Here is an 18,557-nt window from a genome sequence, read left to right as displayed (position 1 = left end):
AGCTTCAGAGCCACACTGACTGCTCACCTATGCATACACTGGGAGACACCTTCCAACACACACTGTGCTGAGTAAGGCTACAGGTTTGTCTAAGACCAAAGGCACAAGACGCACTGCTATAACCGTAGAGGATCTTGACCTCTGACTATCTGAGTATTCCAACAGCACCTCTGACCTGCTACTCCACCCAGACAGAAGAAATTACTAGGTGTGACCAGGAACCCAAGCATGAATTCAGGGACAACTGGACGGAGCTTCAGGCCAGCATGAGGCAACAGGGGAAAGGAGTCTGACCGATGGCAGCAGACTGACTACTCTCTTAGCGCAAATCCCAGAATGACAGTCACTTCTCCCAATTCTATCAACATCTCAAACATCACCTCCTCGTTTCTTCTCATCCTAGAGCATCCTTGTCAGCTACATTTTAAAAGATTCTAGACCATGGCATAAAACTACATTAGACTTGAGGAGACTGGATTCTGTATCAGAATGCTGGGTCCGCAGGATGCTGTCGGTAATTTCAGCTATCCTGTTATAAGCAGCATGTGTCATTGGCCGTGGCTGCATTCTGCAAGAAAAACCTCCATAACTGTAAAAAATATCTTAACTGATTGACCCTTCTGCTAGATACTTTGGCAAAAATAAGGTAAAACAGCATTTCCTTCAAGCAAATTTTATTTTTTATCATTTTGCAGTGCTGGGGATTGAACCTAGGGCCTTGCACATACTAGGCAAGTGCTCTACCACTAAACTATATCCCCAGCCCATGCAAATTTTTAAAACCACTTCCAATATTGGCATGTAAACTCATTCAACTTTCTGAAATACTACCTTTATTCTTTCTCTTCTTCCTTTCTTCTTTGTTTTCTGTTTTTTTGTTGGTTAGTTGGTTGGTTTTCTTGAGGCAAAGTCTTTCTATGCAGTTCAGGCTGGCCCTGAATTCACCATGTAACCCAGGCTGGCCTCAAACTCATGGCTATCCTCCTGCGTCAACCTCCCAAATGCTGGGATGATAGCTGTGTGCCACCACGCCCAGCAACAATGTTCAATGTTAGTGACAGAACTAAAACATACAGTATTGGTGAAAGCTGTAAATCACTGAATCAGTGCAACAACTCTACCAGAACAGGAACATTTTCTCGTGAGGAAAAGAAGATGCAGCACAGACATGGAAACTTCTGAAGTCATAGAGCTAGCAGAAAGTACTTAATAAAAGGGAAAAACATTCTACATTTTTAAATGTCAGGTTACAGAAAATATGATCTGAACACTGTGGCAATATTTTTGTTAGATGAGCATAAGGATAAAGAGAAGGCTTAAAAAGATTTGTACCAAAATGTTAATAATGTTTATCTCAGAATAACATTTATTGTCTTCTTTTTTGCTTACTTCTGTCTTCTGAATAGTCTATGAACAGTTCTCTGGGTCTGTTCAAAACATAGGCCTATTCATTCTATAACTGACAGAAATTTATTCCTTCTCAAAATACTTCGGGGACAGTACACATCTTTGCCTCATGAAAATTAACCCTACGACTCCTCCACATGAAGCATACTCATAAAGAAAAGATTCTATGCATAACCCCAAGATTCCAGTCGGACAGGTACACATAATTCCACCAATGAACCAAGACTATGTTTCAGGAAGTCAGATACAAATAAATTGTTAAATCCAGCTGAACTCAAAAGTAAACAGGAGTAATGTTTTTCATTTCCACACAAAGGCAAAAAAGAAAATTTAAGCTAGCTACTGAAGACACTAGCAAGCTAAGAATAGTCTAGCCTCAGAGCAACGAAAACAATTTATACCTTTACAACAACACTTTGGAAAACTTCTGCACCCCAGTGTCCTAGACCTTAGATATGAACAAGGCGTGTGGAGCTGTCCTAACGACCTAAAGAAGCAGTTTAGATTTTACTACAGAGATAATAAACTTCTAGCATGAAAGGCCTTTGCTCTTTGCACTGAGGAAAACTGAATCCTATGCTTCTATTTGTAATTTCCATCAGAAGGTGGGGCAAGTCAGTTCCCCCTACTGAGGTGGGCGGTATGAGGTGGGGGGAGGTGCCCACAAGACCTTAGATGATGAATTCATAGATCTCTGAGGGTGAGCCTTCTCTTCCTTATCAATGCTAAGAATTGTCAGAAACACAGTAGGGGCTTTTGGTATAGTTTAGCTTCATTTAGTTGGCTATATGTGCTTTTCCATAATAGTGTGTTATTTCATCCATGTAATTCAAATAAAACAAATAAATCCTGGGCTTCCCTAAATCATCCATATGAAATAACACCCAAATCTAATCCCAGGTAGTAGTCAGTATGTTGATTTCACTGCAACAGCAAAACTAAAGGCTACGACCAACATTTGCCACCTGGAAAAAGAATATAAATTTTTCTTAATGTTAAGTATAAATACATTGTTGCAGGATATCAAACTATGTGCAAATTTCTTATATTTTCTTCTGGGGTAGTTAATTTTTAAAATAATTTAAGCAAATTTCTCTAATAAGAAGATGCTTCTCTTAAAAATTACTTGAGAGAATGTGCCTTTTGCTCTGATGCTACAGAAGAAAGTTATAAATATTTAGCAGGTTAAATTATTAAGTGTACTGTAAGGAAAAGTATCTTTTGAGGAAATAGTATTTTAATCCTCTACAAGAAAAATCAAGTCTAATATACCTAAACTAGTAATGATGTTAATTATGAGCATAACATTTGTTAGCATGTCAATTATGCTTATACTAATTTTCTGTCATTTTTGTTTTGTTTTGTTTTTTGAGACAGGGCCTTACTATATAGTCCAAGTTGGGCTTGAACTCACTATTTAGCCCAGTCTCACAGTGATCCTCTGGCCTCGGCCTCCCATGTGCAAGGACTACAGGTGTGCACCATCACAGCCGGTATATTTTTGTTGTACTTATTTTCTATGAATAATAAACTTATAATTAAGTAATATTTTATTATTTTCTAATATATAGTTTGTCTTCTTGATCCAGAAAAAATACTTAAGTTGTCTACAACTGAAGAACAGAATTTTGCCTAACTGTAGCAACAGGATGGAACTGGATGATTATCACTGGATTATTCAGAGGCCTTTGAAGGCGGTGTCCCACATGATTTGAACATTGTCTCCTAATCTCCCTTTTCCCTCTCCTGTGTCCTGTATTTTGACATGGACAGTGGATAAGAAAAAATGAGTTCGGAAAGGCAACTCCCAGACTTTGTTTAACTTCCTAGAGCCTGTGTAACCTAGTCAACTACAGGGTAACTAAAGTGTAAAGCAAAACAAAAACCTCCTTTCCACATACACAAAGACAGTCCTCCACCTCTCCTTTGGGACAAGTCCAAAAAGAAGGGAGAGTCTAGTGATGTCCAGAACCCACGGGACTGCTCCACAGAGCAATGCTGTACAAGTCCTGCCACCCTGATCCCTCTGGCCAGGACGCCCCAATTCTCTGAATGGACAGCTCGGCCTCTGGACCACCCGCATGGCACACAACCACAATCTGACACAGGCCCTTAGGCATTCCACAGTGCTCCACACATGTGTCGTGTACATTCCAGGTATGCGTGCGACATCTGCTCCCAGCGCCACCAGGTCCCTGAGCCAATTACCCTCTCTATTTTGTCTCCCTGGGGACAGGTTGGTGTTTAATCTTTTGTCTCTATTAGATTAGACGGCTAGTGTCCCTAGGGAACCTTTGGCCCACTAGACACATTCCTGAGCCCGTGTAAGAGTTGTAATGTTCAGGTCTTTCGTTATCCTCCCTTAAGGAACATGACCCCTTCTTACTCAAAAAGCATACTTGAACTGTGCAATGTGCTCCCCAAGAAAGACAAAGAAGTTGAGTGTCACATCAACAGTCTGGCTCATCCCCACTTTAATCTGAGAAAGCACATTCATTTGGAGTAAGAATGCACAGTTCTGTGTCTGCCCAAACAGCCATTAATTATATTGCTCATTTCAATGTTAATTTTTAAACGCCTTCATTTTTAAAAAATATTGCTACCTCTCACTAGATACTACACATGCACCTTTGTAAAATTAAACTGATGTTTATTATAAAAATAATAAGCACATAATCATTAATGAAAACAAGACCTCAGCAGAAGGAAAAATAATAACCAACACTTCACCACCTTTACACAACTACTTATTACTATTTTGCCATTATTTTTTCTCAGTGTTTTTTTCTTTGTGCATATAATTCCACCTGCCTTCACTCCCTTTTCAGGGAAGTCCCTTATTTAAATGTCATTTCTTTCTGATTGGAGCAGATGGTTTGAGCACCCAGAGAAGAACTCAGTCTCCAAAAACTGGCAAGAATTTACTAAATTAATCAAGCTATATTAATGCTTTTTCTTCTTCAGAATAAGGCTAGGGAAGGAGAGTAAGTATTTTTCCTTATTCTGGACACTGGGCAGTCTTCTCTGGCTCAAGGAAGTGTATGAGATGTATGAGTGAATGTAAACTTTCCTTGGAAAGTGAACAAAAATCTTTATCTCCTCCCACATACACGTGTTCGTCTCCTCAACACACACTGAGTATAACTGTAAGCTCAATGCCCTGGTAGGCACCGTTTTCAACACCAGAAAACAGTAATCTGTTTAGGAATCAAGTGCCACCCAACCACAAGGCAGGAACAATGAGAAGGTTCTCCTGGGATCCACATCTGAATAGGTGCCCGGGATGAGGGCTGCCTCAACAGGTTCCAATAGGAAGAGCAAGCAGAAGCATGCTAGATGTCCCTTCCCGCCTTTCAAAACAGTTCGGATTTCTCCTGTGGATGATGGGAAGCCACTGAAGGTTTGTAACCACAGGAAAGACACAATCCGATCTGTGATTTAGATGATGCAAGCAATAGGAGGCAGGAAAGCCATGGAGAAGACAGACGGTAGCAGTGGGGGCCGGAGGTGGCCCTTGCTGAATGAACAAAGAAAAAGGAAACCCAGATTGTGATCACAAAGGACGTGGCTGTGAACTAGAAAGGGGATGGGAGGAAGTGAGTATTTTCACCTGGGTGCTCAGCTATGCTGTGGTAGCCTGTAGGTGACAAAATGACAGCGCGTGGGCTGAGGAGGAGTGTTGATGGTGAAATCTCCAGTGCAGCGCCGCCCAAACACTTGGCTAAGGATCACAAGCACAGAGCATGTGTCTCAAACCTTCTGCCCCACATCTCCCTCTTATCAATAGAAAAAGAATTCGGTAATGACAAAGAACTGGAGGAGAACCAGGTACCAAAGTGGTGCAACCACACACACTATCAGCAATCAAAACAGGTTCAGAAAGTATTTTTGCACTGGGTGTGGTGGCGCATGACTGCTACCCCAGCACCCCCAGAGACTGAAACAAAAAGATCACAAGTTGGGGTCCAACTTGTGCAACTCAGCAACACCCTGTACCACCAAAAAAAACAGTATTTGAAAATACAGATGCACAAACTGCAACCCCAGACAAGACTGGTGGTTTACGGACGGCAGCAGTTTGGAACGTCCCACACAGTGATGGAGCGGAATCCTAACTCCAACCTCCATGGCAGAGCAGGGCTCCAGTACAGGTTTGCTCATCCAAATGTACAAGTGCCATGTTTCAGGAAGCTCTAATAAATATTAGTGCTTTCCTAGTAGGTAATACTTATTCATTTATCAATTATTGTTGTTATTCAAACCAAACTCTATTTTTCAATCATACCTGTGTAGATCACCAGGAGACTGCAAATACCATTTGCAGAATGACTTAGAGAAGGCCTACAAATGCCTAAAGAGCCACTTTCAAATGTCCCAGTGGCCACAGGACAGTGGAGTAAAATGCTACTGGATTCAGAACAAGGATCATGGAACTTTCAGGTCAACATGGAGCAGACAGAGCAAACTTCCAAACCACCAGAGCCACCCTGGGTGAAATGGATGAGACAAAAGTCCTCTGCTTCAGAACCAGGTGACCAAAGTCAAGAATCAAGCACTGCTTCACCAGCATTACAACTACAAATCCCAAGTTATTAAAATACCGAGTCAGAAAAGGTCACTGTATAGGTGAGGAGGGCCCAGTGGGACAGTCCACTTGTGACCTAAGGATTACTGGCCTAAAGGTGAGTTAGGAAATAACCAACAGCCAAGTTCAACTTTTTGGACATCAATGTAGCTATAGGCATCATAGCCTTGGAAAGAAATTCTCCCAGATTCCTAATTTATACTTATCCAAAGGAAAGCACCTGGCACACATTATATACTGAATGATCTCAAGTCTATAAAAACCTTGGAGAAAAAGATGCAGTTGATGTGGTCAAAAGCAGGGGTTTCTTCTAAGAATTAAAGATGCTTTTTTATACGTTTTAATGTTTTCATTTCTTTTCCCACAATAAATGTTTTATTTTAGCCTCACGAAAAGAATTTAAAACGAAGAAATGAGACAAAAGGTACTGTCCAAACTCTCCCCTTGAAAGAACTGACCTCCAGGAATAGGGAGATTCCCAGCCTACACCTCTCTTCCTGTCAACAGCGTGCAGCTCTTGCCAGTGACAACTAAAACCTGGCCCAGGACAGCCCTCAGCGCCAGGTGGAAACACAAAACCTCCAGTCTGCAGTCCGGCTGATGCATGAGGTTAAAATCAGAGAAGCAGATGGAGTGCATTTCATAGGCTGAAGCTTTACAAGAAATGTTCCAAATCCATGGGTTATGATTTGTTTTAGGTGAAACTATGACTGTTTCATGGTAAAACATCATTAAAGGTGTCAAGGCCTTCTGCAGTTAGAAAAGTGTTGACAGATACTGAACAAATGAAATTCAAAAGGTCCTGATTATTTTCATTTTTTGCAGTACTGGGAATAGAACCTGGGTCTGTTCTAACCGCTGTCCGTTCTTAATTTTTGTTTTTGACACAGGTTCTCACTAAGTTGCCCAGCTAGGACTTAAACTTGCCATCCTCCTGCCTCAAAATACCTAAATGCTGAGAGTACAGCTATGCACCACTACACCCAACTAAGAAAGTAGTAATTCTTCACAATTACGGTATTTATACAGTTTAATGTTTGTTATACCTAATAAAGCAAATCGGCTTTTTGCAGTTATTCTGGCCCAAAGTGTTCAGGATCTACTCAGGGAAAAATTATATGACAAGAGACACTAAGAAGGACTAAGACCACAGGAATGTTCCAAAGCAGCCAAATCTTCAAGAGCACTATTTTCCTGACTGGATATTTATTAATATTCAAAAGAGGGGATGACTTGGACCTTTGCAATGCCTGCCCCTCTAGGCCTTGGTTGGGTCAGCAGTCCAGCCTTTCTCCTCTTGTCTCTATGGCAAATGCCACTCAAGGACGAGACCTCAGAGCAGTGGGTGGCTGTGGGAATTTGACAGTTCACACATGGAAAGCATTTGAAAAGAATGTTGGCAATCAGTAGGAAACTACATAAGTACCAGATATTGGTATTATTGCTCCAGAATGCAGAAAAAAAATTGATCCTATACCATAAAGTCATAAACTTGAAAGGAACCTGTAGAAGTTGATACTTTGGGTACTTTTTGTTATAAAATAGCTTTTATTGAGCTTCCTACCCTTTTATTACAATAATAACCACTTCTAGTCCAGCTTTTAAATGTTTAAAGGGCACCCCCAAACTTTGATAGAAGTCTCAAATGTTTGGAAAAAAAAGTTTCCAGAGGAAATCTCTTCCACATACCTTTTTTTTTTTTTTTTTTTTTTTCACTGAGCCTCAAAAAACAAGCTCATGAAATTCTCAACCTCAAAGTACTCAGTGCTAGGGAACTTATCATGCTTGTAAAAGCCAACCATCCCAGTTAGGATAGGCCTAGCATCCTAAGCTAAATTTTACATTTTACTTAACACCATTCTATGTATGGAAGGAGCTAAGCAACTCGGCCTGTAAGACAAGAAAACCTGATTGTTTCAGCCAAAGATTAGCTATATTGTAGGGTTCTTTTTAAAATTCAGTAATGCTTGAGGCAAGTGCTAATTAAATGTTCAATCTTTGTAGCTTTAAAATGTATATTAAAAATGATGTTTATTTTTTAACAATAAATCTTAATGCAGTCAATTTCATTAGGATCCATTTTGCAGCAAATTTTTTTTTAAAGTATAGTCAGTTTAGCAAGAAGTTCTTGTGGCAGCAAAAAACAGACAAGAAGCAAGTAGCAACTCCTCTACAGGCTGAGGTGGAAGGGTGGAGGGTTTGAGGCCAGCCTGGGACACTTAGCAAAGATCTCATTTAAAAAGAAAGGAAAAAAAAATAGTTCAGACATGATTTTTGATAACTACAGTTTTTATGGTTCTCAAGTCACTTTTAACATATTTATGCGTGTGTACAGACTCGTGTACACATAATCCAGGTAATGCCTGTACTGTGCAAAGATGAATTGTAAGCATGTCTTTCATTGATCTTTTCAGAGTCTTCAAAGAACAATCCTTTACCCATTCAGAACGGATAGTCAATGCAGGAATTCTGCCTCAAAGCTTCAAGGGTCATTTCTCACAAACTAGCTTCAGGGTTAGGTGTTAGTAAGATTAAGTATTAAGCCAAAACATGCGAAATCTATCTTTCAAACAATGGAGTCATGCTTTTGTGTCTTAAAACATGGGACCATAAACCTCATATACAAAATACATTATGCCAAGAGATTCTCCCTGTCATCCTGCAGTTAAGAACTCTTCCAGAAAAGTTTTAGAAATAAAAAGAATAAAATATGAAACCCTCAAGGTAACAGGACAGGGCCTTAGGAAACCAGGAGTGATCATCCAGCACAACTGTCTGCAATCAGCATGTATAATTTATCTCAGCAAATTCATCTAATTTGTCTCAGCAGAGATAAGTGTAAGCCTTGTTCACTTGTACATTTCTTTTGTACAAAGGCTTAAAGATCAACTTCAAGCAGCTCACGGCGTAAGACTGATTAAACAAAAGGTTTCCTACAATAAAGAACCTAAAAACTAGTAGATGTGGTGGCCCACACCTGTAATCCTGGCAATCTGGGAGGCTGAGGTTGGAGGTCTGTTGCAAGTCCAAGGCCAGCCTAGGCTACGTAGTGAAACCCTGTCTCAAAAAAAAAAAAAGGTGTGACAGGCTGACAAGGACTAGGGTGCGGCAAAACTGGCTGTTAATTACAAGATCCCGGACACAGGCTCAGAACAATTTGGAAGGCAGCTTGAGGGTTCTTTTGAGATTGGGACTGTATAAAAGGGCACAGATGCCAAGATCTTGCTATCATGGTTTTCCTCGTGATGGCGCAGCTTGCTACCTCCAGGGTGTCCTTTTATCTTGCATTTTCCTCTCTTATTCATCCCAAGCTTGCTCTGCAGAGTCAGTTTCTCTTTTACTCTTCACTTTTACCTTTTCAAAGAAACTTCACCACTGGCTTTTGCTCGTTTCATCCGATGCTTTCTTGGAGATGAGAAGAACCTGGAACCCAACTCCAGCAGGAGAAGTAAGCAACCCAGAATCTGCTAACGTCTCATCGGTGAGCCGCTTTCAGAAAGAGCTATCCAATAGCACTGTAATATGGCCATCCAGGAAAATCAAAAGCCGGGAGATTCGATAATAAGCTCACTTGTGCCCACTTAGAAAAAGGTAAGTAAATTATCAGAACAATTTTTGGATAACTAGCTTCAAAAAATAATACCTGGACCTAAAATATTCCAAATCATTAAAACAAAGGTGAATTCTTGAATTGCCGTAATAGTGTCCCTCTGCTTTATTTTACTTCAGGGTATTCATAAACCTCCTTTATTTTACTTCCTGGGTATTCATAAACCTCCATCCCTCTCATAGCTTTCCCACTGAGCTGAAAGTGCTTCTATGGAGGAAGTGTATCAAGCCACTCTTGGATATGCACTGGGGTGACTTGGGAGTCAAAGTCAACACTGTACTCTGACACTTTTAGAATTACCAACACAAAAGCCACGAGAGATGAGCCAGAGACCACAACAATTAACGTCCAATTTAACAAGAGGCCTTATGTTTAAAGAAAAAAAAAACCATGTACTGACTAATGCAAACTTACAGGTGGATAATATAGTCACAAAATTATTTACAAAGTTGGCTTTCATCCTTGGGAAACCTAAACAAGGGCCGCATGAAGAGAAATCATTTCTTGAAATATACATAACAATTCAAAGTTCCCACACAACTTTTGAGTATGTTTAGGATCCTGACACGGATCGTGTTTATTCACAGTATTTTTTTTTTTTTTTTTTTTTTTTTTGGTCTTTTTGAGACAAGATTTCACTATGCAGCTCAGGCTGGCCTTGAATCACTGTATAGCCCAGGCTGGCTTCAAATTCGTGGCAATCCTCCTGTCTCAGCCTCCTGAGTGCTGGGATTACAGGTGTCCACTTTCTTGCTCTTACCCTACCACATATGACACTTACAACACAGTCCTTTCTAAAGTTTACTGAATGACACTTAAATTCTTCATGTCCAGGTTTTCCAATCCTACATTAACTATATCTGTGACTCTACAAAATAAGTGGTAATGAGGTATGAGGTGTGCCTAACAGGGACACAGTACTGTCCTCGACCACTGACCCAAATCAAATTTGCTGTAATGTCACAGCGACTGCATGAAACGCTGAGCTAGTGCACGCAGGAGACCTGCTCTCGCAGCTGTTCTTCTCACAGATGCAGGCAGCAGGCACTAGGAGAATGAGGGAGCGATAGGAAGCGGTCCTCACTACAGCAGAAACAAAGCTGTCACCCGATGCTGCGATGTTACCAGTAAACACTCACTCGGAGTCTACCCTGCTTTGGATGTTCTTTCATTCTCAAATTGTACATCTTGTTACTTTCTAAACAGAAAAAAAAACGCACAGATCTGCAACTCTTTTTAAAGTTTTCCCATCCCCCCATTTTGGTAAAAACAATTCTGCAAATAAAAAGCTTTCCTCCACCGGCCAGTTTTTCTAGAAATTCCTGTCCCATAACCGCATAATACAACATCAAAATATAAAAACAATAAACCCTTATAACCATCCCCGTGGGAGGAGAGGAAAGAGAAAGTCAGAAAAATCGACAAAGCCTTGAAAGGCTGGAGGACAAGGCCAGCAGAGGGAGGGGAGGGGGAGGAGAAGGGGAGGGGCAGGTTTCCTGCGGTCTGGGCAAGCCCTACGTGACGTCAAGGCGCACACTGAATGTTACAGCAGTCAGCACAGGCCTCCCGCCTTCCTATTGGTGCGCTCCGTGTCAGCCGACATCAGAACATAATCCTCATTGGCCAGACAATTACAACCGGAGCAGCCAGCATCCGCTGTTGTTGCACTGCTCTGGCTGCTGCTGTGTGCGGAGCCCCTCTCGCTGAGTTTTGTGTAGCCGTTTCAACCAGCGCTTGTAAATGCAGTCAGGTATTAGAGAGAATAACAAGTAAAGGCTAGACAGCTCATGAAAGAGCAAAGTGTCTCTATTTCCAACTCTGTAAAATCACAAGGACGTTTTGGTGTAAAACTGGAATCCAGAAGGCTATTTGGAGCGAAAGGCAGGCATTTCCTTCCACCTCCTGTTGGACATTCGCGTTTACCAGACCGTACAACCCAGGACATTTTAAACTGGAAATACTGTTTCAAGATGTGTCTCAGAATGATTCTCCAGGGGAAAATACTTATTACTCTACATTTCTGTCGCTATTACAATCTATCATACATGCAACTATTTGCTACAAAAGTGAACAACTCTATTTCATGCCTAGGCCAATAAGTATCTAGGCCAAAGGCCAATGCTTTAATGCTTAAACATTAAAGCAGCAGCACTAAAACTCATAAATGTATCTCACTCCAACCCTTCAGAGGTCATGCAAACATCACTACAAAGAACACACAAGTAAATGAGGCTCTATCCCATGAAATGTGCAGCATGGGGTGGGGTTTAAACTCTCCTCACAAGTCTCCAAAACCCTGTGTAGCTCATTTATGACAAATTCATAACCCGGAATTACCAAGTTTTGTCTGAGGGTATGCGAACAAGATTTTTAAACACAGCTACAAATAAACCCTCAAAACAGCAGGTACCGGGGCTGGGGATTTAGCTCAGTGGCAAAGTGCCTGCCTGGCAAGCGCAAGGTCGTGAGTTCGGTTCCCGGTACCGGAGAAAAACCAAAAAAAAAAAAAACAAAAACAAAAACAAAACAAACAAACAAAAAAACCAGCAGGTACCCACCGCTTCCTTCAGAAGTGACTGTATTTTAAGCCATTTTAAGTACAGTAAATGAGTCTAGGAAAAGTGGCTGTCACTTCCTAAAGCGCTCTCCCCGCTCCTCTCCAAGAGGGTCTAAGCCTTGACTATGGCGTTCCCTTCATGAGTTAGCCAGGGAAATGGAAAGAAAAGCTTCCTATTTGTCTACACCTGGCTCAGCTGAGGGCTGGGGAGAGTTCTAAAACCGGGCCACTGAGACGTTGGGGGAAGTGCACCAGGATAAAAAAAGAAAGCGAGACAATCATGGTCAGGAAGAGTCGCAGGAAAGGGTAAAAAGCAGCAGAGTTCTTTGAATAATATGCAATTCCAGAAGAACATAAAGCCACAAAAAGCTGGAGGACAGAGAAAACGTGTCCAAAACGCAGGGAGAGGCCAGGCAGGGCAAATCCCGGGTCGTGGCATTCACAGGTAGTGCGAGCCATACAAGGGGCACCAGGCACCGCGTCCACGGCTCTGCAAGGTGCTTTGCAGAGACAGGAGTGCCCGACACGACACAAGGACTGCGCCCTGAAGAGCCGGTGGTCGGTGGGGCACACGTGCACCTCTGAGAGTCTCCACGTATAGAACTAAAACCCAGGACGCTACTGCCGCTGCCGGAGAAAGCTAGAAAGCCACTGAGGCGACGTTCACGCACTTTTGCCATTTGTTGCCCCAGGAGAGCGAGGACCGGGCTGGCTCAGCCAGGTCTTACTGACTGAATGGAGAGGCCAGCGGGAAATGGTCTGAGGCAGCCCCGGGAAGTGGCTTTAGATACAAGGCAGCAAATAAGCTGGAGGCAGGAGACAGACCGCGGCGCGGCGCGGCGCAGCGGGGCGGGGCCGGGCAGGGCCCAGCCGGCGACCGCGAAAGCATGGGCCGGTGGGGCGCGCGGAAGGCGCTCCGGAAAGGCACGTCCGACCAGGACGCAGCCGCGAGCCGCGGGCACGCGCAGGGGTGGAAGGAGGTGGGTGGGCGTGCGTAGCGCGACGAGGGCCTCCCGGGTCACCACCACGCCGGGGTCCTGAGCCACCCCCTCCGCGGAAGCAGAAGGTGCATCTAGACAGGGACCCAGGCGAGCGAGGCAGCCGAGGGGCTCCGCCGCCTCAAAGGCCGCGCCTCTCCACGCCTCCCCCAGGGCAGCGCGACGGCAGCCGCCCCTCGCCCCGGGGGGCCCAGGCTCGGGATACCAACCCCGCCCCGACCGGTGGGGCGCGCCCTCTCGGATCCCCAGCAGGCGAGCCAGGCCTGCGCCGCTCCAGGCAGGTTTCACCCGGCTGCGCCGCTCAAGGCCCGTGCGCCCCGGGCTGGGGAACCGCGGAAGGCGCCTCAGGACGCCGGTCGCCGCCGCCAGAGAGCAGGGGGGTAGGGAGGCTGAGCCCCCACCCTAGCCAGGTCCGCGGCACCCTCCACCGCGCCGCCCGCCGGGATGCGCCCCGCGCCCCTCCCGACCATCCGCTGCTAGCCCCGGCAGCGCCGGCCCCTGCGCCGCTCCGGGAAGGCCGGGCCGGCGCTTCGTTAGGCGCACAGCCGGGTGCAGGGCGGAGAGGGGCCGCCTGCCGGCCACAGCCTGGCCACAATGAAGGAGCCGGCGGGTCCATGCACCCGCCACGGGTTCACCTCGCAAGGTGACACCCGACCGCCTCCTACAGAGGGATTTTCTAAAGGACTGGCGGAGAGAGGGAACACGGTAAAATGCAGGACCCGCGACCCTGAGTATAAGTTTTTTCTTGGGGAAGAGCCCCCTCGCAAGGGCTCTGCACGCCGAGGGGTTCCGGAGGTGTGCGCTCCGACTCCAGCCAGCACGAATGGGAAAGTGAGCGCGTCCAGAGGCGCCTCGTACAACAGATACTTGACCATGGCGCGGCTCGCTCGCTCAGTTCATTCATTTTTATTCCGGGCTTCAATGTCCCCTCCTCCACGCCCCTCCGCCCCGCGTCCGGGAAACTGGAAAGGGGAGCGCGTGGGGAAGGGGTCCTGGGAAGGAGCCCCGAGCAGGAGCGAGGCACGACGTGGCAGGGCGGCGGGGGCTCTGCAAGGAGAAAGGAAGGACGCGAGGGTGCCGGGGCCGGAGCACCTGGCCGAGCTGGCGGCGGCGGCGGGCGGGGGTAAAGGCAGAGGGCCGGGTCCTCCCGCCACGGGCAGGCGCGCGGTGGCTGCGGGAGGCCGACAGACGCTGAGCCTGGGTGGAAACCAGGGGGCGGCACACGCGGGACTGGTCCGAGGATCTCCCGCGCCGGCCGCGCGCATCGCCCGGCGCACACTCGCTGTTATGTAAGCCGTGGGAGGCGCGCGGCGGCGGGGCGCCCACCTGCAGCCGGGACTCCGGGGACCCGTGCCATCCACACCCGGCCCGGAACCCCGCGGCGGCCGGTGCTCCCCGATCCGCAGCGCGCGGGCATCGCCTTACCAGTTCTCCTGCATCCACTGGATGGCTTCATTCTCGTTGAACTGCTTTTCAAATTCATATTCTTGTAAAGTCAACACTGACATGTTCATTGGGGCTGATCTTCGGGGTCGCTACGTGTTCTCTACACAAAATAAAACAATCGGTAAAGCGCTGGCTCGGGAGGGCTCTCCCGCCTGCGTCCCGCCCACCCCAGGTGGCCCGCCGCCGCCGCGGAGGTCGCGCTCGCCCGGCCGCCTCAGCCACATCCAGGGGCTAGCGTGCCTGAGCTCTGGCTGCGCCGCGCTCCTCCCGGCGTCCGCGGCCGGCGGAGGGGACGAGCGCCTTGCGGTCTTAACGCCCGCGCGCCCGTCCATCACGCTTTTTACTCGTCTGCAGGGAAATCTCCTCCCCCTCGTGCGATCGCAACGTTAACCCTTTGCGAGGGAGGGCGCGACGGAGCGAGCCCTCTCCCCGCGGGGGGGCTGGGGAGGGAGGAGGTGGCCCCGAGGTCACCGCGGCCCTAGCCCAACCTCGTGGGCCTCGGAAAGGAGACGCGTGGACCGGGAGCTGGGCTCGTAAACAATCGGGGAAGAGTAAAGCCCGCGGCTCCCGCTCGCAGAGCACCGGCCTGCGTGGGGCTCGCGCGCTCTGGGGACGCGCGGCCTGGGACTCACGTGGGCGGGGCGAGCCCGAGACCTCCGCGACCGCGCCGGCCGGGATGCTGAGGCTAAGCGCCGCGGCGGGGGCGGCAGCCCGGGAGCCGGAAGTGGAGGAGAAGGCCGGGAGAGGGGTGAGGCGGCTGTCCGGGAGAGGGGAAGGGGTAATTAACTCGCGGAGACAAAGGAGGAAGGCAGTTTAGCGCACAGAACTGGATCGACTGGTCCAATGCAAAAACTGTTTGCCTGCATGAATAATCGTGCTTTATCTGCTGCACAGGTTGGTGGAGCCCAGGCGTGTTTGAGGAGAGGGCTGAATGTAATGTTGACCTCTGGTGAACCTCAGCATCCCCGCAAGGTCGTTTTAACCTCAGCCTTCACATACACCCCTCTTCTCTTCCTGGACAGAATATTGCCTTCTACGCCACCCTCCGTTCACTCGTTTCCTCCAGGAGTTAGGAAAAACGAAATTTGTGATATAGAGGTATTTGATAATCCACTGTTTGGGTGTTACTGTAAATTTTTTTAAAGTAACAATCAGCGACCTATGCTTGTGAAATTAAATGCAGTGGCCGGGTGGGGATGTCTCCCAGGTGGCCTGACAGTTGCGTTAGCGTGCGAGAGGCCCCAGATTCTGCCCTGCTGACCACAAATAATAGTAATTATTAAATGAAATAAAATGAAGTGCATGTTAGACCTGAGGACCAGGAAGAAAATTTCTGCTTTCTGTTGTGCATTTCCCCATCTGCCAAATAGTCAGAAGAGAAGGGTATCTCATTCAGACTTGGCTGACTGTAGCCTCAGGAAGTCGGAACAGAGAAAAATATCTCCGTAAAGAAGGAAAATAGAATAAATAAAAAGTTCAAAGAAATGCATTGCAATACCACATAAAGGGCCAGAGTGGTTGATAATTAGCAGATTAATATGTAGGTGGACCGTCCCAAAGATTCCAGAGACTGCTGTTGGCTCCAACTAGGGGTTGTCTTCCTCAGACTTCGCTAACAAGCCGGAGAGACTGAAGGTGCCAGGCCAACACATCTGGCAAAATTCTGTGCGGCCAGATATGAGGAAGATTTTATTCTACTGCCTTGTCCTGTTAGTATCTCGATAATTTGTACAGTGAACCAATGCTTGTTTAAATAAATGAAACCACTAGGAAAGTGACACATAGATGAAAACAGCGGATCTAGGAAAGGCCTCATTGATGATCTTTCTTTTGTCTAAAAAGGATTCCGTTTTAAACAACTGTTCTTAGTCATACATTTCCAAGTAGTATGAGAAATGTGCATTTAGTTACTGTGTTTCTTATTCAAATAATGTCTGCTAATGCCTGCTTATTTTCTCAAAATGGATTTGGGGTTTTGTCAAAAACAAATTTGGGGGGCACAACACCCACACCCTTAATCCCAGCACTTGGGAGGCTGAGGCAGGAGAATCACCGTGAGTCTGAGGCCAATCTGAATTACATAGCCAGACCCTGTCTCAAAAAGAAAATAAAAAGTGAAAAACAAATTTTAAAACCTAGCATGGTGGTACGCACCTGTAATCCTAGCACCCTAGTGGCTGAGGCAAGAGAATCAGCACACATTGAAGGCCAGCCTGGGCTACATAGTGAGACCCCCCATCTCAAAAAAAGAAGGAAAAAAAGAAAAAGGAAGAAGGAAAGAAAAGAAGGGAGGAAGGACCGAAGGAAGAAAGACTTACGTACAACTTTCTGATTTGGTCTTATCTATGTGTAAGGAAAAATTACTCCAAAATGGGAGGTAAATCCCTTTTCCTTGACCCACACAGAGGTCAGTTATAGAAAGGGCATGCAGAGCAGGCGCCGTTGAGGGCCCTGAAAACTGCTCACTGTGTGGCAAGCACTTGGGCAGCCTGTGTGGTCATTTTCAGTGGACAGCACTCACAAAAGCACCTACTCACCCGAGCTCCTCAGAAGCAGGGGAGGGCGACAGGGACAGGGCTCTTGCTGGCTTGAAGCCCACATTGCGGAGGGGAAAAAAAATCATTAAAATTAGCAAGTCTTGCAACCTGGAAGTGTCCCTATAAACCTCACATGCTTGTAATCCCAGCACTCAGGAGACTGAGGCAGGCTGAGAAAGTGACTTTGGGTTGACACCTCAGTGACAAAACCACAAGCCTCTGGTGCAAGAGTGCTACAAAGATGAAAGCAGGTGCAAAGGCCCTGAGGTAAATAAAGGGTCACAGGGACTAAAAGGGGCCCCAGGACATAAACAAGGAGTAACTGGTAGGTAGTTAGGCTGCAAAGTTAGAGGAAGGGATCATCTTAACCCCAGGTAAACCAAGCTGGTGTCTTTGGATTTTATTCTAATCAAGTGCTGAGGGTGTGGGGATCAGAGGGGCTTATGACAAAGACTTGCCCATTAAACTCATTAATTCCACTGCCAGGAATTTACTCTTGTTCTATTGGCAAAAACATTCTAGATTCATACATGTGAGATATGCAGTCCTGTCTGTAGTATCGCAACACCTGAAATAATAGAGTTCTGGTGGAACAAGTGGCACACCATGAAAATGGAATAGTAATTCATTTTTTACAGTGGTTTTGTAACTTGCAGAGATTCCTGGTATATGTTTAAAGAAAATTTTAAAAAGCAAGGTACAAGCCATTGCATATAGTGTTACACTAGGAAAAATATCTACATGGTACGTTTTATTTCCTGAAAAGACAGATGAGGATGTGTTGGTGATGCATGTATTCGAGGAAAGATCTGGCAGCAAACTAAGGAGAGTTTCTAAGTATTTACCCTGTTGACTTTTCTCCCTTTCTTTCTTTCTTTCTTTCTGTAGAAAAACTTATTGGGGAAAAGGAATGGGGAACAGGAATAGCTCCTGAGAGACACGAGGGGTCCCAAATGGGTTGCCAATAGCCCACCTCTCAAAGCAAGTTTTATAGAGCAAAATCATGAGGTGGGTACAATGGGGGTCAAAATTATGATCAACCAATGTATCAGGGCTTACTAGAGAAACAGATATAACACAAGATACAGAAATGTACAAGAAATTACAAGTTTGGCTTACAATGGTCAGCCGCAGAGCTGGATGAGGAAGCACCTGCTGGAGATTGAAGAGCCCAGCCCCAGGCCTGGAGCTCACTGCAGTGTCCATGCAAGTCCGCATCAGGAGGCTGATGGGTCTGCGATGGAATGCTGAAGAATCTACAACGAAGGCCAGAGAGCCTACACCAGAAGACTGAAGAGTTCCAGGTGGAAGCTGAACAGTCTGCACCAGAAGCCCGGAGATGACCAAGCTCAAAGTGAAGACTGGAGCTCCTCCGAAGAACCAGCAGCCAGCAGGGTCTCAATTCCCTTTTTTTATA

At 46.0% G+C, this 18,557-nt stretch overlaps 1 protein-coding gene across 3 annotated transcripts in view; it reads right to left on the bottom strand.

The window, feature by feature from the left end:
* The window catches only part of Elovl6 (ELOVL fatty acid elongase 6), a 122,275-nt gene extending 106,956 nt beyond the window's left edge, over nt 1-15,319 (bottom strand). Inside the window, exons 1-2 of one of the 3 annotated variants that reach the window (XM_005406182.2) lie at nt 15,236-15,319; nt 14,583-14,703 (exon numbers count right to left, since the gene is read on the bottom strand). In XM_005406182.2, the coding sequence (XP_005406239.1) occupies nt 14,583-14,671 (89 nt within the window). In that variant the 5' untranslated portion in view covers nt 14,672-14,703; nt 15,236-15,319. Of the gene's footprint in view, nt 1-14,582; nt 14,704-14,843; nt 14,928-15,091; nt 15,215-15,235 lie in introns of those variants that run through there. The other 2 variants (XM_013505419.1, XM_005406181.2) reach the window with 2 other exon arrangements.
* Between the last annotated feature and the right edge of the window lie 3,238 nt (nt 15,320-18,557).

The sequence above is a fragment of the Chinchilla lanigera genome, unplaced genomic scaffold (genome assembly GCF_000276665.1).
Source record: "Chinchilla lanigera isolate Chin_1 unplaced genomic scaffold, ChiLan1.0 scaffold00095, whole genome shotgun sequence".
NCBI lineage: Eukaryota > Metazoa > Chordata > Mammalia > Rodentia > Chinchillidae > Chinchilla > Chinchilla lanigera.
Note: the sequence above shows the minus strand (reverse complement) of the source record. Positions and strands in the feature narration are given on the sequence as shown.